Raw genomic sequence first — 27,057 nt, 5'->3', positions numbered from 1 at the left:
GAATGAAATTCTAGTTTATGGGGATAGTCATCAGTGACAATGACTGGGGTTAACATTGGTTTGGAAGAATACATACAAATAATACATTTATTGTTTTAATATCTGATTTTGTGTTTGTTTATTTATTGCCCTTTTTACATCTAATAATAATAAAAAATGTTGAAGGTGGGTTGAAGTACTGCTTCACGTTCACCTGATGGCGCAAGAAACTAAAAATCATCTCCAGCGTTCTTACGTAAACAATGTCTTTTGCAAAGCAGTTTGAAATATTGTGAAATAAATTATAAAATGAATGAATGTCCAGAGGCATTATTTAGATTTTATGAAAATCCGCAAAGGTAAATTCCAATGAGTGGTAAATTCTGGAAGTATCTGATGACGTCAATTACAAGCGCCGTTTGAGTTAACAGGACAGAATTCAGAAGGCATGGCTGCGAATATGAGATTGCCAACTATTCGGAAACAAGTATCGTTATCATCCTCTCTGTCTGCTTTGGATGGAAAAGATCTAGTTGTTCCCGGTGATGTGATCACATCAGATACAGGGTTTATGAGGTATGTCTACAAGCTTGTATGAACATCACGAGAACAAGGTAACAGTCTGTCAACATGCTGCTCCCATCTAATACAATTTTGAGTGAGTTTTATCTCTTTACTGTAAATCAATATTAATCGACGTCTTTACCTCTTTGCTTTGGATAGGTAGTTAGCTATATAGCTAGGAAGCTATTGATTGATATTGACTAGATATCTCAGGTCTCACTTGTTAGTGCATAAATACACATTATCAAAAGTATGTGGACACCTGCTCGTCGAACATCTCATTCCAAAATCATGAAACAGCCCCTGTCAGCAACAGGTGTGGCTGAAATAGCTGAATACAATAATTTAAAGGGACGTCCATATACGTTTGTGTATATATAGTGTAATATTCTGCAAGTGTCACTCGTAGAGTAGCTAAGGTTAGGCTTACCTATTTACTTGATTATTGTTAAAATAGTTTCTCTTAAATTTATCATATAACTTATACCAAGTTAATTTGAATGATGTTGACGGGCAGTAATTTACATGCATACAGGACATTGAAAGTGGGTATATAGTGAGTCATGACTAGACCATAGATGCTTTTCATTCTAGGGGTCATGGGACTTACATGGATGAAGAAAAACTAACAGCCTCTGTGGCAGGAGAGGTGGAGAGAGTGAACAAGCTCATCTGTGTACGGCCGCTCAAGACCAGGTAAGTGGACCAGGTGCCACAGTAATGTCTGTAATCCTAGGGTTAGATTTACCCCAATGGTTAGCTACTGCCTCTGTTTTAATACAATTATTCCATTGCGCAGCATCTGCTTTTATTGTTTACAGACTGTTTGTCTGTAAAAAAAAACAATCACTTTTTATCACTTGTGCCATCTTTATCTGTTCTTATTCCCAGGTTCAACGGGGAGGTTGGAGATGTGGTGGTTGGGAGGATCACAGAGGTATGTTTCTGTCTGAAGTGGTGACCGAGTCAGTAAAGCTAATAGTGCCCTGGGGTGATCGTGCTTCTCCTGGTTGGAGCTTAGTGTTTGTCTGCCATTTTGTAGGTGCAGCAGAAGCGCTGGAAGGTGGACACCAACTCCAGACTGGACTCTGTGTTGCTGCTGTCCTCTGTCAATCTGCCCGGAGGAGAGCTGGTGAGTGGAATGGACAGCATATATCTGGGAATTAGGAAATGTGGTTGGGTAATGTGTGCTTGTTCCTCTTAGCACCCGGTGCAACCAAGTAGTACTGACACTTGGTAAAACTTCTTTGGATATTTGTTTACGTTCTTTCTCGGTCTTACCATCAATCAATCTTTCTATATCTGTCCTTCTTAGAGGAGACGGTCAGCAGAAGATGAGCTCACCATGAGAGACTACCTTCAGGAGGGGGACCTCATCAGTGTATCCTCTGATGTTTATCACCAACCTGGGCCCTGCTGCCTTTATAATGTCCATCCTACCTTCCAGCCTACTCTACATGGAATTTTTTATTATGTTTAGATTCCCTTGGCTCCACCATCTACAAGTAGCAAGTGTCATACTCTCATTGGTTATGCATTACATTTTGTATGTAACTATGGTCAAAATTTTCCTTGACCGAGTTTACGTTCAGGCAGAGGTACAGTCTGTTTTCTCAGATGGGGCGCTCTCTCTTCACACCCGCAGTTTAAAGTATGGAAAGGTAAAATGTTTTTTTTTTTCTGTGTAAATACCCTTTTTTAAGTGATTGAAAATGTAAACCATTTTCCTATTATCTTATTCCTTTGCATCTACATCACATCAGTTGGGGCAAGGAGTTCTTGTGCAGCTATCTCCCTCTTTGATCAAGAGACAGAAAACCCACTTCCACAACCTGCCTTGTGGGGCCTCCATCATCCTGGGCAATAATGGCTTTGTGTGGCTGTACCCCACCCCAGGACATCAGGATGAGGAGGCTGGAGGATACTACACCAGTCTTGAGGTAAGAGCTGCCTGGGGCTACACAGCTTTGAGCGGTAATACAATGGATCCAACCTCTATGTAGATACACACACATTTTAGTAGCACTTCATTGTATCGTTCAACAAGACATAAACGGCTTTACTTTCACTAGATTGTTATATTATCTACGCTGACCCTTCTGTTCCCTTTTTTCACCTCACTGTAACCTCTCTCCCCGCCTTGCCCTCTTAGCCTGTCTCTCTCTCAGATCGGGAGGTGATCTCACGGTTGAGGAACTGCTTGTTGGCCTTGGGGGCACACAAGGTGCTTCTGTACGACACCAGTGTGCTCTACTGTTACGAGTCATCCCTCCCACACCAGGTAACACTGTCTATACTGATCTAGGTAATGGAAAGAGGGTCTGAGGGAAGCAAACCTTTACATTCATTCAATTAGATCATTCTTTCAAAAGGGACTCGACCAAAGCCATTTTGTATGACACATGATCTATAGCCATCCAAGTCCTAATGATGTTGCATTTTTAGCTAATTTCATCAGACTTCAAAGAGTTCACAAAGCATATTGAGTTACAGGTTTCTCTCTTTCTAGATCAAGGATATCTTAAAACCAGAGGTGATGGAGGAGATTGTGATGATGACACGTCAGAAACTTGTCGAACTGGAGGGTTAGAGTACCATATGCAACCTTCCTTAACGTAATGGAAGGTTTGTGTTCCCTGCATTCCAAGTTTAGGCATCAAGGCCTTAACCACATTGTGGACTGAACCTAAACCCAAGTTCTGAACTTGTCTCTCAAGCAGAAGATACCGTGACCTGTATATCCCCTTTTTGATACAATCTTCTGGCTTCACCAGGAAATGTATTTCTCTGCAGTTTAGTTTATGAAGCTAAAAATATAAACACATCAAGTGTTGGTCTCATGTTTCATGAGCTGAAATGAAAAAAATCCAGTAATTTACCATACACACACAAAGTTTATTTATCTCAATTTGTGTGCACAAATTTGTTCACATCCCTGTTAGTGAGCATCTCTCCTTTGCCAAGATAATCCATCCACTTGACAGCTGTGGCATATCAAGAATCTGATTAAACATCATGCTCATTGCACAGGTGCACCTTGTGCTGGGGACAATAAAAGGCCACTTTAAAATGTTCAGTTTTGTCACACAACACAATGCTACAGATGTCTCAAGTTTAGAGGGAGCATGCAATTGGCATGCTGACCACCAGAGCTCTTACCAGATAATTTTATGTTAATTTCTCTACTATAAGCTGCCCCCAGTGTCGTTTTAGAGAATTTGGCCGTACGTCCAACCGGCCTCACATGTAACCACGCCAGCCCAGGACCTCCACATCTGGCTTCTTCACCTGTGGGATAGTCTGAGGGGACGTGGTGAGGAGTATTTCTATCTGTAATAAAGAAACTTATTCTGATTGTCTGGGCCTGGCTCCCCAGTGGGTGGGCCTGGCTGCCAAGTGTGTGGGCCTATGCTTTCTAAGGCCCATCCATGGCTGCACCCCTGCATAGTTGTGAAATCTATAGATTAGGGTGTAATTTACTTATTTACTTATATGAACTGTAATTCAGTAAACTTTGAAGTTGTTTATTTTTGTTAAGTATATAAACTATAGCTATGTTTCTCAATAGACACCTATATTGGAGAGGGATGGTAATTGATTTACTGAATTAAAATGTTCCTGCATTCTGCAACCAAGGACCCAGCTGTTCCTCATTTCTTTGTGGTTGTTTTTTAGAGAACTAGTAGAGGACTGTTGATAATGTGTCATACTTTTGGATGAATAACTACTCTTTCGAGAATTAAATACACAAACCTACTAATGCCTCAAGCTATCAGTGTGTGAAACCTTTCTCTTATCATGCTTGTAAGTAGTGCGTTTTTATTTTGAGGTTTCCCAATTAGATTATTTTACTTCAAGGGCACATGAGATATCCTTGTGGAGGAATCTTAGACAGCCTCCCAATGTACATAAAAAAGTGTTTTTCCTCACATAATTATTTTTATGTTTTGTTTACTCCTTTCCAAAGATGAGTTAAAGTCAGTAAATACAAAATAGGGAAGGAAAATGCATACCAGCTTGCAAAGCCTTCCTTCTAACGTTTTGGTTCATAAAATCAACTTTACTGCCTGCCCTTTACCTTTAGTGAAACTGCTATTGATCAACAGTTGATCATTTGCTGTCCTTTTATGTCAAGTCTATGACTTGTGCTACATTTACATGGGACATGACATACTGTATGTACTATCACAGCAGATATTGTCTGGGTCCCATCTAGTTGCCCACGCATGAACGCACGCTCTGACGTAAAACGTATCCCCACCCCCATATTTCAGTAAACCACCTTGCGTACGGAAATATGGCGGCCTCAGCGACGGCTGTCCTACCGGTGTATATTGTTAAGATTTTATCGAAAGAGCAATAAATACGTTTAGAAACGAGGGAGATAGAAACGACGAACTTGCTAGTTGCACGTGTTGAGAAGGAGCTACGAAAACGCCCAAGCAACACACTGGTTGGTTCGAGAAGTTTGGAGTATGCGCCTTGGTTAAAGTGCCTGGGTTGGGGTGCACGGGAGAGAAACTCCGCAAGACAGAAAGAGTGGACACGAAGTTTGAATAGGAATTGAATACTAAGGGTTGGGGAGGACACTGGACAGTTCGGGAAACCTTTATTAATGTTGTCAATATTGAGTCAAACGAGACGACGAAGTACACGGTCCGAAGTTAGAACTGGTTATTAGGTTGACTGTTCCGATGTTAATTCCCAGGGTCTCGCGCGGCGTACCACCATCTAGCCAGTAAGGCTAGCTCCATCGTTAGCTGGAGCTAGTTCGCTAGCTAGTATTCCAACAAACAAAATGTTGCACAGCCATTCTTGCATCTTCATAGCTACTAAATAACATTCAGTTGTCAGAAATTGTATTCAAATACAGAGCATTTGCTTTCTGGTGAAGCAAGTGCCTACCATCTGAGTAATGCCAACGTTCGTTAGCTAAGTTTCCCACGATTTTTCCTCAAACACATTTTATCCCGCGGTAGCGTCTTGTCATGCATAATTGTGGCCTGAAAAACACTGCGGGATGTCCAGATGACAGCAAAATGTTAGTTGAATGTCAAATATACAATCAGTCATGACAAATCAGTGGATTGCATGGTGCTGAAAATCAATACGTTTGTTGACCAAATATGGAACGTAGGCCTACATTCTATTATTACATGCTGGATGAATGTATGCCATCATAATTAGGCCTTAGATCTTCATGAATGTGTCTTGATTGGGGCTCCTCCAGTATCCTCCTATGTGACTGCTTGTGTCTTAAATAAAAGACACAAGTGCCATAAGAGACCAGATCTCATCTGACAGTAAGACTCTACCAAAGCAGTCAATGCATGATCAAGAGGGTGGAATCAGTGAGAAGGACTTGTCGTCTATTTGCCGTTGCATTGACCTCCATCAAAAACCCCTGGATTGGTGTCAGCGGTGGGATGCAGAAGTGAACATCTGGAGAGGCCAAACTGACTGAGGGAAATCACACCACGGAGGTGGTCCCTGCTCTCCATCCCCTACCCACCAGGTGCCCCGGACCCAGGCACTGAGAGAGCCCAGTTTGGAGACCCGGCTGCGGCCTGGCACCCTGCCCTTATGGGGCAGCAGCCGGGGAAGTTTGTTGGGGACCAGAGGAGACCGAGTCTGCCGGCGCTGCACTTCATCAAGGGTGGGAAGAGAGAGTCATCACGACATGGGGCCCATCACTGTAACGTCTTCGCTGTGCATGGTAAGAACACACTGTTTCTGTACAATAACATCAGACTGAAGACGGCAAGGCCGTGCGGTTGGGTCCGTTTCTGCAGAAACATGGACCCTTAACAACGTGATGAAACTTTGTTGCTCTTTGCTAAAACAAGCAAGGTGTTACAGATGACCAGCACACATAGAAAGGTGCAGCAGCAGCACACAAATATAATATATGGCAGCACATGCAGTCAGGAGTGGAAGAGAGGAACAAATGTGTGTCAAAAATAATTATACTGAACAAAAATATAAACTCAACATGTAACCATTTCAATTGAAGTTTTCATGTTTTTCAATCAACAAACAAATCACATTCACAGATGTGGCAGACATAAATAATACAATAAAATATTAAACAAAACAAACACATTTGCAGCAGCACTATCTGTGATCATGTTAGCTATTTTATTAGCTGAGACAATGAGCAAATAATTCGTTTTTACAGCACCTTACACAACATGTATATACACTCATCTCCCAAATCACCCCATTCACTCTGTCCAATTTGAAATATAGTTGAGTAGTGGAGACCAGACTCTATCAAACCTGGGCTGTCTCTTGCAGAGGTCATAAGTGAGCTTTTCAAGAGGAAGGAAGTCAACAATCTGGTCAATCTACATTTTAAATGTAGGAGAGGAATTAGATGCCCACAATAGGTGAATACATTTTTTTAGAAAAGTATGTGATAGTCATAAACACATTTTCTCTGTCTGGATCAAGAACAAAGTCCCGCTGGGCATTAAGAAGATAGAGACGGGGTCATATCAAACTGTACATCTAGTATGTTCTGTGCAGCAGTATGTATAGATTGCCAAAATCTGATTTCTTTTGAAGGAGTGAAGGAGGAGCCCACATTCTCAGAAAGGATTCAAGATATAGGAGATTTTGCCTTTGATGGATTGTGCTGTAGCAAGAAGGTTCTCAACTTCATTCAGCTGAGCTCTAAAACCTCCCCTTGGAAGTGAATGAGGAAATTACATGTCTAATTTAAAGATCAGAAATGTTTTTTATTTTTTTTTTGAATTCACTGCAGCGCACTTGAAAGGATTTCAGTGTAGTTGTGTTCGGATGAAACAGGTTTGAAAAGGTATGCCGGAGATTAAAGTTGGCATTACTCAGGGCTTTTGGCAAGTCTGGGTTGCATACTATAGGCGAGTGAGAGCGTATCTGAGAGGAAATGCCAAGGTATTTCTTACAGTCCTTCCATCCTAGTAGAGTGCTGTAAATCACAAAGGTTTTGGCAATGTTGCCCACTTCACTAAAGTTATTAATGAATACAATTGAGTTTAGGGGCAATGAAACACAGGATTGGGCCTCTATCTGAATCCACATTGAGTCTTGTCCGTTTGTGATTCATGTTAGCATGTTGCGAATTTGGGCAGACCAGCAGTACAATTGAGGCAGGGAAGGGCAAGACTCTCCTTAGATTCAGGTTTCGAAAGAGTGGAAAACTTGACCCTAGGTGTTTTTTTGCCCCATTATAAATTTGGTGATGCTTTGGTTGGTAGTTTTGAAAAAAGAAACTGGGAGATGGCATGGGATCATCTGAAATAAATAGTTCAATCTAGGGAGGATGTTCATATGGGTAACATTGATTCTTTTGACTAGTTAGTGTTACAAAGATTCCACGGTATTGAAACCCCTGTCTTCCATTGGAACAGGCAGAGTGTCTTCATTTATTTATCTGTTAATTTACCAGGTAAGTTGACTGAGAACACGTTCTCATTTATAGCAACAACCTGGGGAATAGTTACAGGGGAGAGGAGGGGGATGAATGTGCCAATTGTAAGCTGGGGATGATCAGGTAGCCATGATGGTTTGAGGGCCAGATTGGGAATTTAGCCTGGACACCGGGGTTAATGCCCCTACTCTTACGATAAGTGCCATAGGATCTTTAATGACCTCAGAGAGTCAGGACACCCATTTAACATCCCACCCGAAAGACAGCACCTTGTCTTGTGCCACATCCCAAAGGGAATCTGTCAGAATTCAAATAAAATTTGATTTATCACATATCCTGAATACAGCAGGTATTCCTTACTGTGAAATGCTTACTACAAGCCCTAACCAACATTGCAGTTCAAGAAATACTTACTAAATAAACTAACGTTAATAAAACCCAGAATCAAATCAAAAAGTAAGAAGAAAATTACATAAAAATAACAAGGCTATATACAGGGGGTACTGGTTAGAGGTCGACCGATTATGATTTTTCAACGCCGATACCGATTTATTGGAGGACCAAAAAAGCCGATACCGATTAATCGGCCGATTTTAAATAAAATAAAACATGTATTTGTAATAATGACAATTACAACAATACTGAATTAACACTTATTTTAACTTACATTAATAAAATCAATTTAGCCTCAAGTAGATAATGAAACATGTTCAATTTGGTTTAAATAATGCAAAAACAAAGTGTTGGAGAAGAATGTAGAAGTGCAATATGTGCTATGTAAGAAAGCTAACGTTTAAGTTCCTTGCTCCGAACATGAGAACATATGAAAGCTGGTGGTTCCTTTTAACATGAATCTTCAATATTCCCAGGTAAGAAGTTTTAGGTGGTAGTTATTATAGGACTTTCTCCCTCTATACCATTTGTATTTCATTAACCTTTGACAATTGCATGTTCTTATAGGCACTTTAGTATTGCCAGTGTAACAGTATAGCTTCCGTCCCTCTCCTCGCTCCTCCCTGGGCTCGAACCAGCAACACAACGACAACAGCCACCTCATCGAAGCAGTGTTACCCATGCTGAGCAAGGGAAACAACCACCCCAAGGCTTAGAGTGAGTGAAGTTTGAAACGCTATTAGCGTGCGCTAACTAGCCAGCCATTTCACTTCGGTCACACCAGCCTCATCTCGGGAGTTGATAGGTTTGAAGTCATAAACAGCGCAATGCTTGACGCACAACACGAAGAGCTGCTGTCAAAACGCACGAAAGTGCTGTTTGAATGAATGTTTACGCGCCTGCTTCTGCCTACCACCGCTCAGTCAGATACATAGATACTTGTATGCTCAGTCAGATTATATGCAACACAGGACACGCTAGATAATATCTAGTAATATCATCAACCATGTGTAGTTAACTAGTGATTATGATTGATTGTTTTTTTTATAAGATAAGTTTAATGCTAGCTAGCAACTTACCTTGGCTTACTGCATTCAAGTAACAGGCAGTCTCCTTGAGGAGTGCAACGAGAGGCAGGTCGTTATTGCGTTGGACATGTTAACTGTATGGTTGCAAGATTGGATCCCCTGAGCTGACGAGGTGAAAATCTGTCTTTCTGCCCCTGAACGAGGCAGTTAACCCACCGTTCACAGGCCGTCATTGAAAATAAGAATGTGTTCTTAACTGACTTGCCTAGTTAAATAAAGATTAAATAAAGGTGTAAAAAAAAAATCTGCAAATCGGCGCCCCCAAAAAACGATTTCCGATTGTTATGACAACTTGAAATCGGCCCTAATTAATCGTCCATTCCGATTAATCGGTCAACCTCTTGTACTGGTACATTCAGACCGTTAGTCGTCACCATGGCATTTGGATGAGAATATAGGAACTTAATCAATTTAATAAAGTTTGGGCCCATATTGAACTTTTCTATGATTGAGAACAGAAAGTTCCACTCCATCCTGTCAAACGCCTTCTCAGCATCCAGTGAAGCCAGCAGGACAGGGGTCTTCTGTGTGTTTACTTGATCTATAATATCAAAAAGACTACGAATGTTATCAGAAGAGTACCTGTCTCTAATAAATCCAGTTTGGTCCGCGTTTATTATTTTGGGAAGAGGAGTGTTTACCAATTATTTATTTATTAAGAATGATTTTATAGTCGAAATCCAACAAGCTTATGGGTCGGAAGGATGAGCAGGATAGAGGGTCATTGTCTTTTTTGACCAACACTAATGCCGGCTGTGTACATACTCTGGGAGGGCTCAGTTTTTGCAAAAATCATCCAGCATTGGCATGAAAATAGCGCTAAACTGAGGCCAAAAAGCTTTGTATAACTCGCTGAGTAATCTGTCTGGGCCTGGAGACTTGTTAGGTGCATGGAGATAATTGCCTCTAGGACCTCCTCAGGAGTGGAGGAGGAGTTGAGATCTTATTGGTCGGTCTCTGATAGTTTTGGTAGTGAGATTCCCTTTATGAATGAATGGAGTTCTGCATCCGTATATTTTCTCTCAGAAGTAACATTTGTAGTAAAAATCATGAAAAGTTAAGTTTATCTTATTTGGATCATATATGACCTCGTCATCTGCTGTTTGGATGGCCATGATTGTACGCTCTGACTGAACATTGGTAAGCAAGCAATCTGCTAGCCCTATTGCTATACTCATGGTATTTATGTTTAGTAAAGAATGTATTTTTTTATTTTTATCTCCTGGGTATAGTTCAAGTTTAGTTTGACTTTGGCTGCTTTAAGTTGACTCCAGGAGTTGCTGGCTGGGTATAGTTCAAGTTTATTTTGACTTTGGCTGCTTTAAGTTGACTCCAGGAGTTGCTGGCTGGGTATAGTTAGAGTTTAGTTTGACTTTGGCTGCTTTAAGTTGACTCCAGGAGTTGCTGGCTGGGTATTGTTTATGTACTTTTTTCGCAGCGTTCCAGCTCCCTCTCAAGATCTAACATGTGTGCTTCCATTGCTTTTTTCTTAGAGGAAGCATATGCAATTAGATTACCTCTTACTGTGGCTTTGGCAACGTCCTACATTGTGGCCGGAGAAACAGGAGAGTCATTGTTCTCGTGTGTAGTTGTCTATCCATGTAGTAACCAATGTATGGAATGCTTCATTTGATAACATGGTGTTGAATTTCCAGACTTTGACCTCGGGATGTTTTTACAGAGGTCAATGCAGAGACAGACAAAGGTCTGAAAGTGCTATGGGTCTGATTGTAGAATTTGGATTTGAGATGATTTGTCCAGAGTTGAGGGTACAATAAACATTTCCAGCCAGGACTCCAAAGGAAACACAATGCTCATTGAACAGGGTTCTCATTTTCAAAATGTGTATTTATTTATTTCACCTTGTCACGGCTGGCTGAAGGACTGGACCAAAGTGCATCATGGTAAGCTTACATTTTCTCTTCATTAAAAAATGACGCCGACAAAACGAAGAACAAAAACCAAACCATGAAGCTTTGGGCTATGTGCCTTGAACAAAGACAAAGTTAACTTCCCACAAAACAGGTGGGGGAAAAGGGTACCTAAGTATGGTTCTCAATCAGAGACAACGATAGCCTCTGATTGAGAACCACACCTGACCAAACACATAGAAATAAAAAATCACAGAACATAGACTGCCCACCCAAATCACACCCTGACCAAACCAAAATAGAGACATAAAACGCTCTCTACGGTCAGGGCGTGACAGTACACCCCCATAGGTGCGGACTCCGGCCGCAAAACCTGAACCTATAGGGGAGGGTCTGGGTGGGCATTTCTCCGCGGTGGCGGCTCTGGCGAGGGACGTAGACCCCGCTCCACCTCTGGCTCTGCCCACTTAGGTGGCGCCTCTAGAGCGGGGACCCTCGCCGCCGACCCCGGACTGGGGACCCTTGTAGCGGGCCCCTAGGCAGGAGGGAGACTCTGGCAGCTCCGGACAGGAGGGAGACTCTGGCAGCTCCGGACAGGAGGGAGACTCTGGCAGCTCCGGACAGGAGGGAGACTCTGGCAGCTCCGGACAGGAGGGAGACTCTGGCAGCTCCGGACAGGAGGGAGACTCTGGCAGCTCCGGACAGGAGGGAGACTCTGGCAGCTCCGGACAGGTGGCAAGCACACAGGAGATAGGACTCACCAGGTTGGGGAGACACACAGGAGACTTGGCTCTGGGAGCAGGCACAGGACTCACCGGGTTGGGGAGACATCCAGGAGGCCTCCTCCTTGGCCGAGGCACCGGATACATTGGGCCGTGGAGGCGCACTGGTGGTCTCGAGCGCAGAGTTGTCCCCACCCGTTCTGGTTGGATGCCAGCTTCCACCCGGCTAATGCGGGACCCTGGCACTGAGCACACCGGCCTGTGAATGCTCCGCCTCGACGCCGTGAGCATCACCCCATAGCACGGGGCCTGACCAGTCCCATGCTCTCCACGGTAAGCACGGGGAGTTGGCTCAGGTCTGCTTCCTGACTCTGCCACCCTCAATTTTTTTGGGGGGGGGGGGCTGCCTCTCGGGCTTCCTTGCCAGCTGTGTTCCCACATACCGCTGGTTCCTTTCTCCGGCTGCCTCTGCTCTCCTAGCTGCCTCCACCTGTTCCCATGGAAGGTGATCCCTTCCCGCCAGGATCTCCTCCCATGTGTAGACTCCCTTGCCATCCAGAACGTCCTCCCATGTCCAGGAGTCCACCTTACCATGCTGCTTGGTCCGTTGCTGGTGGGAAGTTCTGTCATGGCTGGCTGAATGACTGGACCAAAGTGCAGCATGGTAAGCGTACATTTTCTCTTTATTAAAAAATGACACTGACAAAACGAAGAACAAAATCCAAACCGTGAAGCTTTGGGCTATGTTCACATAGACAAAGGTAACGTCCCACAAAACAGGTGGGGGAAAAGGGTACCTAAAGTATGGTTCTCAATCAGAGACAACGATAGACAGCTGCCTCTGATTGAGAACCACACCGGTCAAACACATAGAAAATCATAGAACATAGATTGCCCACCCAAATCACACCCTGACCAAACCAAAATAGAGACATAAAACGCTCTCTACGGTCAGGGCGTGACACACCTTTATTTAACCAGGTAGGCCAGTTGAGAGCAAGTTCTCATTTATAACTGCGACATGGCCAAGATCAAGCAAAGCAGTGCGACAAAAACAACAACACAAGAGTTACACATAAACAAACGTACAGTCAATAACACAATAGAAAAATCTATGTACATTGTGTGCAAATGTAGAAGAGTAGGGAGGTAAGGCAATAAATAGGCCATAGAGGCAAAAATAATTACAATTTAGCATTAACACTGGAGTGATAGATGTGCAGATGATGATGTGCAAGTGGAAATACTGGGGTGCAAAAGAACAAGAGGATAAGTAACAATATGGGGATGAGGGAGTTGGGTGTGCTATTTACAGATTGGCTGTGTACAGGTACAGTGATCGGTAAGCTGCTCTGAAAGCTCATGCTTAAAGTTAGAGTGGGAGATTTAAGTCTCCAGCTTCAGTTATTTTTGCAATTTGTTCCAGTCATTGGCGGCAGAGAACTGGAAGGAAAGGCGGCCAAAGAGGGTGTTTGCTTTGGGGATGATCAGTGAAATATACCTGCTGGAGCGAGTGCTACGGGTGGGTGTTGCTATGGTGGCCAGTGAGCTGAGATAAGGCGGGGCTTTACCTAGCATACACTTATAGATGACCTGGAGCCAGTGGGTTTGGCCACGAATATGTAGTGAGGGCCAGCCAACAAGATCATACATGTTGCAGTGGTGGGTAGTATATGGGGCTTTGGTGACAAAACAGATGGCACTGTAATAGACTACATCCAGTTTGCTGAGTAGAGTGTTGGAGGCTATTTTGTCGAGGATCGGTAGGATAGTCAGTTTTACGAGGGTGTGTTTGGCAGCATGAGTGAAGGAGCCTTTGTTGCAAAATAGGAAGTCGATTCTAGATTTAGTTTTGGATTGGAGATGCTTAATGTGAGTCTGGAAGTATAGTTTACAGTCTATCCAGACACCTAGGTATTTGTAGTTGTTCACATATTCTAAGTCAGAACCGTCCAGAGTAGTGATGCTAGTCGGGCGGGAGGGTGCGGGCATAGCATGCACTTAGTTTTACTTGCATTTAAAAGCAGTTGGAGTCCTCGGAAGGAGTTTTGCATGGCATTGAAGCTCGTTTTAGAGGTTTGTTAGCACAGTGTCCAAAGAAGGGCCAGATGTATATAGAAAGGTGTCGTGAAAGCAGGAGTATCATTGTTAGGGGCGTATATGTTTAAGATAGTAATTGGTTTCCCATACAGTGACCCAGTAATCAGAATAAATCTCCCCTTCGGATCTGATATGTTTTTGTAAATTATGAATGGAACATTCTTATGGATAAGTATGGCTGTGCATCTACTGTTTGATTTGAAAGATGAGCAATACACCTGTCCCACCCAAGCTCTGCAGAGTTTGGCATGTTCGGCATCACAGAGGTGTGTCTCTTGTAAAAGCGCAATGTCTGCTTTTTCCTTTTTGAGAACACATAGTATATTTTTCAGTTTTATTGCATGACCTAGCCCATGGCAATTCCACGTCAGTAGATGGAAGGTACTAGTTAACGTCATCGAACAGTAATGGATCTCTAGTGCAAGTCATCTCTGGGTAAAGGTAGATAATAGTTACAGCTGCGATCACATAAAAGAAAAAGAAACAGTGTACATAAAATAACAATGTCTGAACACCCCATGTGATTTTCCAAACAACTCAACATATCCTGTTGGACCTGTTAACCCCACGCTCAGTAACAGTTCGCAATGCACAACGTCTCCCGAGAGAGAGTGAGAAAAATGCCTCATCCTCTCTGACCAGCGTTAAGTGACATTGTAGCCCCCGTCCAGACCACATTAAAAAAGAGAGGGAGAAATGAAGTAAAATAAAATCAATAGCCAGCGTACAAATACATCCCCCAAAGAACATAGGCCTAATCGTTTGGACTAAATAAAACAGAAAATCCCTGAGAGGGATCTATTGGATAAGTTGTTTGTTATAAAAATAAATGAAATATATAAATATATCAACAGGATAAGGCTGTCATAACCATAGGCATAAAATTGACACACTGAGCCTCTCGTTAGGTCTGTAGATGTGAAAATGATAAATACAAATAAAAAAGTAGGCTATAGGCCTAATATAAATTGACAATATCTGACCACTGTCTGCCAATTAGTCTCAATGTTCTACAGACAAGATTACAGGCTGTAAATGGTTAATTTTCTCACTTGATATTAAAGGGTATATAAAAGTAGGCTATAATGTTAGTAGGCCTAGTTTAGGCTATAGGGCCTATCTCTCTCTCAGTTAAAATAAAATATGAATAAAATGGACATCTATAATGACATTTAGCGGGCGGGTGGGTCATTGGATGGTGGCTATGTGCTGTCTTATCTTCATTAGTAGTAACAGTAATCACTTAGTCATTGGTCCATTTCTCAGTGGCCAGGATTGTCCTTCAAAAAACGTTTTGCCTCTTCGGGAGTTTTGAAGTGTCACAGGGCTCCTTGGTGAAGAATCCTGAGCTCGTTTGGGTATTTGAATCCCCTGAAGGTGCCTCGGTCAATAAAGTATTTCCTTTCCTCGTCAAACTTGGCGCTATCAGCATATTCCAGCTGACCGGTCCTGGTGTAAAGGCGCTAGCTTTTTCTGAAGCTTGCTGTTTCTTGGAGGCTTTTTCCACGGCTATTGCTCGAGTCCGGGTAAAAATGTCACATTTAATATTGCCTTTTGTAGCCGCCATGGCTTTTTTGACTAAGCTAATGGGGTTTAACTTGAAGTGGAGGTAAGATAAAATTGTCAGAGACTCAAGTCATAGACTGTTTTCTCTGCTACCGCACAGCAAACGATATCAGAGAACCAAGTCTAGGACCAAAAGGCTCCTTAACAGCTTCTACCTCCCAGCCATAAGACTGCTGAACAATTAATCAAATGGCCAACGGACTATTTACATTGACCCCCCCACCCCCTCCATTTGTTTTGTACAATGCTGCTACTCGCTGTTTATTATCGATGCATAGTCACTTCACTCCTACCTACATGCACAAATTACCTCAACTAACCTGTACCCCGCACACTGATTCTGTACCGGTACTCCCTGTATATAGCCTCATTATTGTGTTATTTTTTACTTGAGTTTATTTGGTAAATATTTTCTTAACCAACAGTGTAGTTCAAGAAGAGTTAAGGGCTTGTAAGCAAGCATTTCATGGTAAGGTCTACACTTGTTGTATTCCACGCATGTTACAAATAAGATTTGATTTGAGATTTAAGAATTTGAAATTACTTATGCGGAGCTCTCAGTTCATGCGGTCATCTCGTTCAAGGGTCACGTGATCCCCAACATGCAACAATTTTAACAATTTTGTTGAGTTAAAAGTTCATATAAGGAAATCAGTCAAGGGAGCATGCAAATCCAGTTATTGTAGTTGAAGAGGAAGTTACTGCAAGGCCGTGTGCAGTATTGACATGATCACAACTGTTTTACAACAGTGTAACCAGTATTTGACTAGGCAGGTGTTATCTGACTTGTCTACTGAGATACAGTGCATTTGGAAAGTATTCAGACCCCTTGACTTTTTCCACATTTTGTTACGTTACAGCCTTATTCTAGAATGGATTAAATAAATTAAAATCCTCAGCAATCTACACACAATACCCCGTGATGACAAACCGAAAACAGGTTTTTAGAAATGTTTGCAAATGTATAACTTATAATAAACAGATATACCTTATTTACTTAATTATTCAGACCCTTTGCTATGAGATTTGAAATTGAGCTCGGGGGCATTCCTGTTTCCATTGATCATCCTTGATTTTTCTACAACTTGATTGGAGTCCGTAATTTTAAATTGATTGGACATGATTTGAAAGGCACACACCTGTCTATATAAGGTCCCACAGTTGACAGTGCATGTCAGAGCAAAAACCAAGCCATGGGGTCGAAGGAATTATGTGTAGAGCTAAGATACAGGATTATGTCAAGGCACAGATCTGGGGAAGGGTACCAAAAAATGTCTGCAGCATTGAAGGTCCCCAAGTACACAGTGGCCTCCATCATTCTTAAATAATGGAAGAAGTTTGGAACTACCAAGACTCTTCCTAGAGCTGGCAAAGTGGCCAAACTGAGAACCCGATGGTCACTCTGACAGAGCTCAAGAGATCCTCTGTGGAGATGGGAGAACCTTCCAGAAGGTCAACCATCTCTGCAGCACTCCACCAATCAGGCCTTTTTATGGTGGCTAGATGGGATCCACGCCTCAGTAAAAGGCACATGACAGCCCGCTTGGAGTTTGCCAAAAGGCACCTCTAGACTCTTGACTATGAGAAACAAGATTCTCTGGTCTGATGAAACCAAGATAGCATTCATGCCAAAGAGTTCTAAGTGTCACATCTGGAGGAAACCTGGCACCATCCCTACGGTGAAGCATGGTGATGGCAGCATCATGCTGTGGGTATGTTTTTCAGTGGCAGGGACTGGGAGACTAGTCAGGGTCGAGGCAAAGCTGAACAGAGCTCCTTCAGAGATCCTTCATGAAAACCTACTCCAGAGCGCTCAGTTTCTCAGACTGGGGCGACGGTTCACCTTCCAACAGGACAACAACCCTAAGCACACAGCCAAGACAATGCAAGAGTGGCTTTGTGATAAGTCTCTGAATGTCCTTGAGTGGCCCAATCAAACATATCTGGAGAGACCTGAAAATAGCTGTGCAGCATTGCTCCCCATACAATCTGACAGAGCTTAAGAGGATCTGCAGAGAAGAATGGGAGAAACTCCCAAAATACAGGTGTGCCAGGCTAGCAGCGTCATACCAAAGAAAACTCAATGCTGTAATCACTGCCAAATGTGTTTTAACAAAGTACCTAGTTAAGGGTTTGAATACTTATGTAAATGTAATATTTCATTTTTGTATTTTTAGAAATTGGTAAACATTTCTAAACCTGTTTTTGCTTCGTCATTATGGGGTATTTTGTGTAGATTGAGGAAAAAGAATGATTTAATACATTTTAGGATAAGGCTGTAACGTAACAAAATGTGGAAAAAGTCAAGCGGTCTGAATACTTTCCGAAGGCACTGTACAGGATTGTTTCCTTTCAATTAAAATAAATAAATTAGGCCCTAATCTATGGAATTCACATGACTGTGCAGGGCGCAGACATGGGTGGGCCTGGGAGGGCATAGGCCCACCCACTGGGGAGCCAGTTTTACCTCACAAAAGGTCTTTAATACATACAGAATTACTTCCAATTTCATCAGCTGTCCGGGTGGCTGGTCTCAGACGATCCCGCAGGTGAAGAAGCTGGATGTTAAGGTCCTGGGCTGGCATGGTTACGCGTGGTCTGTGGTTATGAGGTCGGTTGGACGTACTGCCAAATTCTCTAAAACCACTTTGGAGGCGGCTTATGGTAGAGAAATGAACGTTAAATTCTTCGGCAACAGTTCCGGTAGACCAGGGGTGTCAAAGTCAAATGGACGGAGGGCCAAATAAAAAAATCAGCTACAAGACGAGGGCCGGACTGTTCGAATGTTCATTGAAAATTTTTTAAATGACGCATATAGTCTAGTGAACCTAATTGAACCTACTGAAAACCTAACAAATATATTACAATATGATCAGATAAATAAAGCAATATTTTCTTATGGCTCTGTCAGTAATCTTTAATTTTCAACAGACACAAAAGACAAATTTCCTTTATATAAATATCCCCATAACATGAACATTAAATGAAAGAAACCGGTATTCAAGGCACCATCAGTAGACTATATTTTCTATTTTAGCAAAAGTGGGCTAAATTTACTTCAAAGAAAAAACAATAATAGCAATTTTCTATCATCCACTCAACTGAAATATTTTTAAAATATAATTGGATTGAAATACAAAAAAATAAAGTGCAAAAATCTATTAATCAAAAACAACACTTTGTTTAAGGAGAAGTAACATGCAGTGAAAACAAATATTACATTTTAACTTTTAAACTTGAACTGAGTAAAAACTCTAAATATGTGATTGCACAGTAATGTTCACTTGTTTGAGGTTGAGGGTGATACTTGGTGGTGTCCCATCTTTTCCACAAGTTCATCAATGTTCGGGGTAAGGCTCTGAGCTGAAGAAATCCTCAGAATTGAGTGGAGGTGTTCAGCAGTAAGTCGACTTCTGTGTGATGTTTTGTTCAGGTTCATCAAAGAAAACAGTTGTTCACACAGGTATGTGCTGCCAAACATAGACAACGTTTGAGCAGCCTGGATGCGCAGCTGGGGCATTGTGCCGGGGAGGAAACGGGCGAACTCCGCAGCACCCACTGCCGCATATTTTGCCCTCAGTGCATCATTGCATTGGAGGTCAATCAACTCCATTTGGAGGTTTGGTGGTGAGCTTTCCACGTCAACAGCAAATGGGTTACCGAGCAGTTCCAACCTGCTTTTTTGTGCTTCAAAGTCAGCAAATCGGCGTCGAAAGTCAGCGGCAAGCATACCTATTTTATCAGCCAACTGTGTGCTCGGGAACGCACTGGTAGAGAGCTTCTCTTTCATGGTCTGGCAGCTGGGAAAGTGGCTCAAATTTTCTTTCCGCATCTGCGTCTCCCACAGAGTCAGTTTGGTTTTAAATGCCTTCACTGTACTGTACATATCAGAGATGACACGATCCCGACCCTGCAGCTGCAAGTTTATTGCATTCAGATGACTCGTAATGTCACACAGAAAAGCCATTTCACACAGAAACATTTCGTCTCGGAGTTGTGTTGTGTCTTTCCCTTTGCTGTCCAAGAACAGACAAATCTCCTCACGAAGCTCGAAACATCTTTGAAGCACCTTTCCCTGGCTTAGCCATCGCACCTCTGTGTGATAAGGCAAATCACCATGCTCCGTTTCTAACTCCGTCAGAAATGCCTTGAACTGGCGGTGATTCAAACCTTTGGCTCTGATAAAGTTAACTGTGCGCGTGATGATGCTCATTACATGCTCCATTTTCAAGGCTTTACCGCACAACGCTTCCTGGTGTATGATACAATGATAAGCTGTCAGCTCACCTGTCGCGTTTTCCTCTTGCATCTTTTCCCGTATCTTCGCCACCAGTCCGCTCCTGTGTCCACACATCGCAGGTGCTCCGTCGGTTGTCAAACCCACGAGTTTTTCCCAAGGCAGCTCCATCTCATTTACACATCTTGACACCTCTTCATACAAATCATGCCCCGTAGTTGTGCCATGCATAGGACGTAAAGCCAAAAACTCCTCTGTCACGCTTAGGTTGGAGTCCACTCCGCGGATGAAAATTGACAACTGGGCAATGTCAGAAATGTCGGTGCTCTCATCCACAGCCAAGGAATATGCAATAAAATCTTTTCCCTTTTTCACAAGCTGCTCTTTTAGATTGATGGACAACTGGTCTACTCTCTCGGCAATGGTGTTTCTGCTCAGACTCACATTTAAAAAGAGTTGCCTTTTTTCTGGGCAAACTTCGTCACAAACTTTAATCATGCAGTTTTTGATGAAATCCCCCTCCGTAAATGGCCGGGCTGATTTAGCGATCTCTTCTGCCAAAATAAAACTGGCCTTTTGTAGCCTTTGTTCCATGTCCATATTCTTGTTTTTGTCCGCGTGTTTCGTTTCATAATGTCGTCTCAGATTATACTCTTTCAGTACCGCCACACTTTCTCCACACAGAAGACACACAGGTTTTCCAGCTACCTTCGTGAACATATACTCCGACTCCCACCTTGTTTGAAACCCCCGGTTCTCAGTATCCACCTTCCGTTTTGCCATTTTTGATGGGTATCTGAAAGTTAATTTTACTGTGATGCTGACGACTGCTGTGCCAATAAATATTGAAATGAAGCAGCCTACTGCTCGGTGCGTCACCTTTGCATTGTGGGAAATGTAGTATTGGTGCGTGTAAAAGATCTGCGGGCTGCCGGCTTGCTGCGGGCCGGTTCTAATAATAAATCAAGATCATCCCAGGGGCCGTAAAAAACCTTCTTGCGGGCCGGATGTGGCCCGCGGGCCTTGACTCTGACATATGTGCGGTAGACAATCCTGCCAATTGCACACTCCCTCAGAACTTGAGGCATCTGTGGCATTGTTGTATCACAAAACTGGACATTTTAAAGTGTCCCCCAGCACAATGTGCACCCGTGTAATGATCATGCTGTTTAATCAGCTTGTTGATATGCCACAAATGTCAGGTGGATGGATTATCTTGGCAAAGGAGAAATTCTCACTAACAGGGATGTAAACAAATTTGTGCACAACATTTGAGAGACATTTCTGGGATCTTTTATTTCAGCTCATGGAACATGGTACCAACACTTTACATGTTGTGTTTATATTTTTGTTCAGTGTAGACATATACGTTCATGACCATCATAGTCCTGGTAAGGATGAAGTGGGGGAGCCAGTTCAAAGAAAACAATATTAAAAGGTGCTGCCAGTAAATGGAAAGGAGGGCTGGAGGGATCTGGGTCAGTGGCAGGATTGTTTTTTTTGTTGTTTTTTTTTCTTTCTGCGATGAGTCGAGTAGGTTACGAGAGGATGTGAGTCATGTAGCTAGAGGAGGCAAATGTCAGCACTCAGTCACTTACATACGATGTTGTTCTGCTAGCCTACGCAAAGCTTCTCACCGGGCAGGTTTAGACCTCCACACGCAGCCAGGGAGAGAAGCAGAGAGGGGCAAGCAAAGACCTGTCCCCCCCCTGTACCACTGTGTTGGGCTTCTAGAGATGGTAATTGGAGGAGGATAGTCTTTCCTACATGATTTCCTCTCGCATTTCATATAACAACAAAGGATACAAAGTGTGTGTCATTTGACCCCTGGTCATTGCTGTAGTTCCTTATCCGCTCTTGTTTTTTCTTTCAAGGGCGCTTGCACCAGGGCATGACAGCTGCCTGCTGGGATGTTTTTGCGGGGATTCAGGAAATGGAAATGCTGTGTGAATGTATCTAAAGGCAGTTGAGGAGATGCATTGTTTTCTTTCCCTTTGTCCCCTCAAAAACAAGCCTAGAACAGGAAGTAGGAAAGCAGTGTGGGTTGAGGATGGAGTTTGTAGGGCTGTGAAAGGAGTGAGGCCATTCCCCCAGATTCCTGACTTTCCAAGTTATTTCCCTCTGATGCTGCTGGCTGCATCTTTGCCTCTTCCAGGATTCATGTAGGCTAACATAGGAAATATACTGCCATTTTATAAGGCCTACATCCTTGGGAAAAATCGAATGAGGCAGCCCCACTTACCTGATTTAGCCCTAAGAATTATAAGAGGTTAATTTATTTTGTCTGGTAAACAGACTCTGACATCTGCTTGGTCATATTACAATGCTCGCTTCGAGGCAAGCAACCTGCCTTGTTGCTTAACTCGCAGCAAGCATAGAAGGCATTTAGCTTGTCTGGTAGGCTCAAATCACTAGGTAGCTCACGGCTGAGTTTCCCTTGGTAATATGATCAAGAAGATGTCAGAGTCTTATGTTTTCCAGACAAAATTAATGAATGTCTTATTTGTAGGCCTAAGTCAGGTAAGTGGGGCTGCCTCGTTAGATTTTTCCAAGGAAGTGGGCCTAATAAAATGGCATAAGAGCACCAGCTGTTCCGAACATCTGTGTGATCTCGCTCTCTGTAGCCGATGTGTACTCAGAGCATGGCAAGTGTCTTCACTGTCATTTTCAAACTCCCTGACCCAGTCTGTAATACCTACATGTTTCAAGCAGACCACCATAGTCCCTGTGTCCAAGAAACCTGTCTAAATGACTATAGCCCAGTAGCACTCACATCTGTAGCCATGAAATGCTTTGAAAGGCGGGTCATGGCTCACATCAACAACCGATCCACAAATGGCGCAATCTCTATTGCACTCCACACTGCCCTCTCCTAAGAGAAACACCTATGTGAGAATGTTGTTTATTGACTACAGCTCAGCGTTCATCACCATAGTGCCCTCCAAGCTCAACACTAAGCTCAGGACCCTGGGACTGAGCACCTCCCACTGCTGCTTGATCCTGGACTTCCTGATGGGCCGCCCCCAGATGTTGAGGGTAGGCAACAACACATCTGCCACGCTGACCCTCAACACGGGGGCTCTTCAGGAGTGTGTGCTTTGTCCCCTTCTGTACTCCCTGTTCGACTGCATGGCTGCACGACTCCAACACCATCATTAAGGTTGCTGATGACACGACTGTGATAGGCCTGATCACCGATGACGATGAGACAGACTATAGGGAGGAGATCAGTGACTTTCTTTCCCTCAGTGGCAGCAAGACAAAGGAGCTTATCGTGTACAACAGGAAATTGAGCACCAAGCACGCCCCTATCCATATCGACAGGGCTGTAGTGAAGCGGATCGAGAGGTGTCCGCATCACCAAGGACTTAACATTGAGTATGGGAACTTCTTGGCATCCGACCGCTAGGCGCTACAGAGGGTTCGTGCGTACGACCCAGTACATCACTGGGGCAGAGCTTCCTGCCTTCCAGGACCTCTATATCAGGTGGTTTCAGATACCAGGCAGTGTCAGAGGAAGGCCCTAAATTGTCAGACTCCAGCCACCCAAGTCATAGACTGTTCCCTCTGCTACCGCACAGCAAGCGGTACCAATGCACCAAGTCTGGAACCAACAACCCTGAACAGTTCTACCCCCAAGCCATGACACTGCTAAATAGTTAACCAAATAGCTACCCGGACTAACTCTTGACTCATCACATATGCTGCTGCTACTGCTTATTATCTATCCTGTTGCATAGTCACTTTACCACTACCTGTATGTACATATCTACCTCAATTACCTTGTGCCCTTACACAACAACTCGGTACTGGTACCCCGTGCACATCGCAAAGTTATCGTTAGTCATTGTGTATCTATCTATTCCTTGTGTTATTCTCTTCTATTATTTAAAACATTTTCTCTCTGCATGGTTGGGTATTAAGCATTTCACTGTTAGACTACACCTGTTGTTTCCGAAGCTTGTGACTAATCATTTTTTGTTGTTGATAATTTTGACTTTGATACCAGGTTTAGTATTACAATACTCAATACCAAAACGATACCGTGGCAAAAAATAAGGCATATTAGTCAAAAGGGGCATAATGTACCCCATAAATCTGAGAGGGCACAAAGTACGTGAGGATGGCTGGGCTGGCTGGCTGACTCAGCTTTTTCCTGAGTCAAAATCATTATGCTTAATTCCATGTAATTTAAAAAATATATATTTTTTCAGCATATCTAAGCATACCTCTTGATGTCTGTATCCTCCTGACCGGTGGTTATTTTTTTTAAAATAAATTAAATATGCATCTCTGCTAAAATCTGGGTAAAAGATTGAAAGGAATGGAGTCTTATTCAATATAAGTTATTGATTGCTTTTCTAATGTCTACCAACCTTGCCAGCACACATGCCAGCTAAGATGTTAACTTCAGCTCCCTGTTCACCCATGACTGATTGACCAAGCACGCCTACAACTCAATCATTAAGTTGGCAGATGATGCAACAGCAATATGCTTGATTACCAACAATGACAAGACAGCCTACATGGAGGAGGTGAGGGCTCTGGGGGTGTGGTGCTAGGAAAATAACCTATCACCCAATGTCAACAAAACAAAGGACATGATCGTGGACTTCAGGAAACAGCAGAGGGAGCACCCCCCTATCCACATCGACGGGACTGCAGTGGAGAAGGTGGAAAGTTTAAAGTTCCTCGGCGTACACATCATTGACAAACTGAAATGGTCCACCCACACAGACCGTGTGGTGAAGAAGGTGCAACAGCGCCTCTTCAACCTCAGGAGGCTGAAGAAATTTGGCTTGGCACCTAGAACCCTCCCAAACTTTTACAGATGCACAATTGTGAGCATCCTGTTGGGCTGTATCACCGATTGGTATGGCAACTGCACCGCCCGCAACCGCAAGGCTCTCCAGAGGGTGGTGCGGTCTGCCAAACGCTTCACCGGGGGCAAACTACCTGCCCTCCAGGACACCTACAGCACCCGATGTCACAGGAAGGCCCAAAAGATTGTTAAGAACAACAACCACCTGAGCCACTGCCTGTTCACCCGCTATCATCCAGTACAGGTGCATCAAAGCTGGGACCGAGAGACTGAAAAACAGCTTCTATCTCAAGACCATCAGACTGTTAAACAGCCATCACTAGCACATTAGAGGCTGCTGCCTATATACGTAGACTTGCAATCACTGGCCACTTTCATAAATTGAACACTAGTCCCTTTTAATTATGTTTACATATTACTCATCTCATATGTGTAATAACTGACTTCTATACTATTCTACTGTATCTTAGTCTATACCGCTCTTACATTGCTCGTCCATATATTTATATATTCTTAATTCCATTCCTTAGATATGTGTGTATTGGGTATATGTTGTGAAATTGTTAGATATTACTGCACTGTCGGAGCTAGAAACACAAGCATGCCCCAAATATTTGGGACATATTTTATTGTACTGATCAACAACAGTTGCATAAAGTAGCTTATTTTATAAAAGTGTGCGCTGTCTCTCTTAACCAGTAATGTCACTCACAAGGGGGGTGGCCCATCGGAACTCTATTCACACCCTGTCTGTTTGCTGAAGCAATAGATCATTTGGGAGAGACGTGAGACTGTCCTCCAATTACCATCTCTAGAAGCCCAACTTTTATGTCACAGTGACACAAAGTCATAAAGTGCTGTACAGAAACCCAGCCTAAAATCCCAAACAGAAAGCAATGCAGATGTAGAAGCACGGTGTCTAGGAAATACTCCCTAGAAAGGCCAGTACCTAGGAAGAAACGTAGAGAGGAACCAGGCTCTGACGGGTGACCAGTCCTCTTCTGGCTGTGCTTGTTGGAGATTATAACAGAACATGGCCAAGATGTTCAAACGTTCATAGATGACCAGCAAGGTCAGATAATAATAATCACAATGGTTGAAGAGGGTGCAACAGGTCAGTAGTACCTCAGGAGTAAATGTCAGTTGGCTTTTCATAGCGGATCATTCAGAGTTGGAGACAGCAGGTGCAGTAGAGAGAGAGAGAGAGTCCAAAACAGCAGGTCTGGGACAAGGTAGCACGTCCAGTGAACAGGTCAGGGTTGCATAGCCGCAGGCAGAACAGTTGAAAATGGATCAGCAGCATGACCAGGTGGACTGGGGACAGCAAGGAGTCATCAGGCTAGGTAGGCCTGAGGCATGGTCCTAGGGCTCAGGTCCTCCGAGAGAAAGAAAGAGAGAGAATTTTATGGAGCATACTTAAATTCACACAGGACACCGGATGAGACAGGAGAAATACTCCAGATATAACAGACTGACCCTAGCCCCCCAACACAAACTATTGCAGCATAAAACTGGAGGCTGAGACAGGAGGGCTCACATCAACACCATCATCCCGGAAACCCTAGACCCACAACAATTTGCCTACCGCCCCAACAGATGAGAATTTGTTCTTAACCTCTTGGTGTTAGGGGGCAGTATTTTCATTTTTGGAAAAAAAAACGTTAAACGGGATATTTTGTCAGGAAAAGATGCTACAATATGCATATAATTGACAGCTTTGGATAGAAAACACTCTAACGTTTCCAAAACTGTAAAGATATTGTCTGTGAGTATAACAGAACTGATGTTGCAGGCAAAAGCCTGAGAAAAGTCCAATCCGGAAGTGCCCCAGGTTTTGAAAGCGCTGCGTTCCAATGACTCCCTATATGGCTGTGAATGTACCATCAACGAGCTTACACTTTCTACGTATTCCCCTAGGTGTCTACAGCATTGTGACATAGTTTTACGCATTTCTGTTGAAGAATAGCCGTATGGGTGCACATTGCGTAAGTGGTCACATGGTGGCTCTGAGAGAGATTCTCGCGTAAAGTGCAGAGGTGGTGAAGATCGGTCCTAGAGAAAAAGGAATTGTCCCGACGGATATATTATCGAATAGATATTAGAAAAACACCTTGAGGATGGATTCTAAACAACGTTTGCCATGTTTCTGTCGATATTATGGAGCTAATTTGGAATATTTTTCGGCGTTGTGGTGACCGCAATTTCCGGGCGATTTCTCAGCCAAACGTGAAGAACAAATGGAGCTATTTCGCCTACAAAAATAATATTTTGGGTAAAAATGAACTTTGGCTGTCTACCTGG

General features: G+C 43.2%; 2 protein-coding genes across 3 annotated transcripts in view; both read left to right on the top strand.

Moving 5' to 3' along the window:
* Window positions 1-365: 365 nt before the first annotated feature.
* Window positions 366-4,299, top strand: LOC110523588 (exosome complex component RRP4). Of its 2 annotated transcripts, none has more exons than XM_021602424.2 (9): window positions 366-555; window positions 1,138-1,239; window positions 1,435-1,480; window positions 1,586-1,675; window positions 1,859-1,924; window positions 2,136-2,204; window positions 2,307-2,483; window positions 2,696-2,824; window positions 3,053-4,299. In XM_021602424.2, the coding sequence occupies exons 1-9, from the start codon at window positions 428-430 to the stop codon at window positions 3,131-3,133; spliced, it is 888 nt and encodes a 295-aa protein (XP_021458099.1). In that variant the 5' UTR covers window positions 366-427; the 3' UTR covers window positions 3,134-4,299. The 2 variants fall into 2 exon arrangements, with proteins under 2 accessions (XP_021458099.1, XP_036833136.1); XM_036977241.1 differs by having other exon boundaries at window positions 500-637.
* A 579-nt stretch (window positions 4,300-4,878) lies between these two features.
* LOC110523582 (tyrosine-protein kinase ABL1) overlaps window positions 4,879-27,057 on the top strand; it is a 73,692-nt gene continuing 51,513 nt past the window's right edge. Inside the window, exon 1 of the mRNA XM_021602400.2 lies at window positions 4,879-6,259. Coding sequence (XP_021458075.2) covers window positions 6,127-6,259 — 133 coding nt within the window. The 5' untranslated portion in view covers window positions 4,879-6,126. The remainder of the gene's footprint in view (window positions 6,260-27,057) is intronic.

The sequence above is a fragment of the Oncorhynchus mykiss genome, chromosome 5 (genome assembly GCF_013265735.2).
Source record: "Oncorhynchus mykiss isolate Arlee chromosome 5, USDA_OmykA_1.1, whole genome shotgun sequence".
NCBI classification, from domain to species: Eukaryota; Metazoa; Chordata; class Actinopteri; order Salmoniformes; family Salmonidae; genus Oncorhynchus; species Oncorhynchus mykiss.
This window is presented reverse-complemented; position numbering and strand designations above follow the sequence as displayed.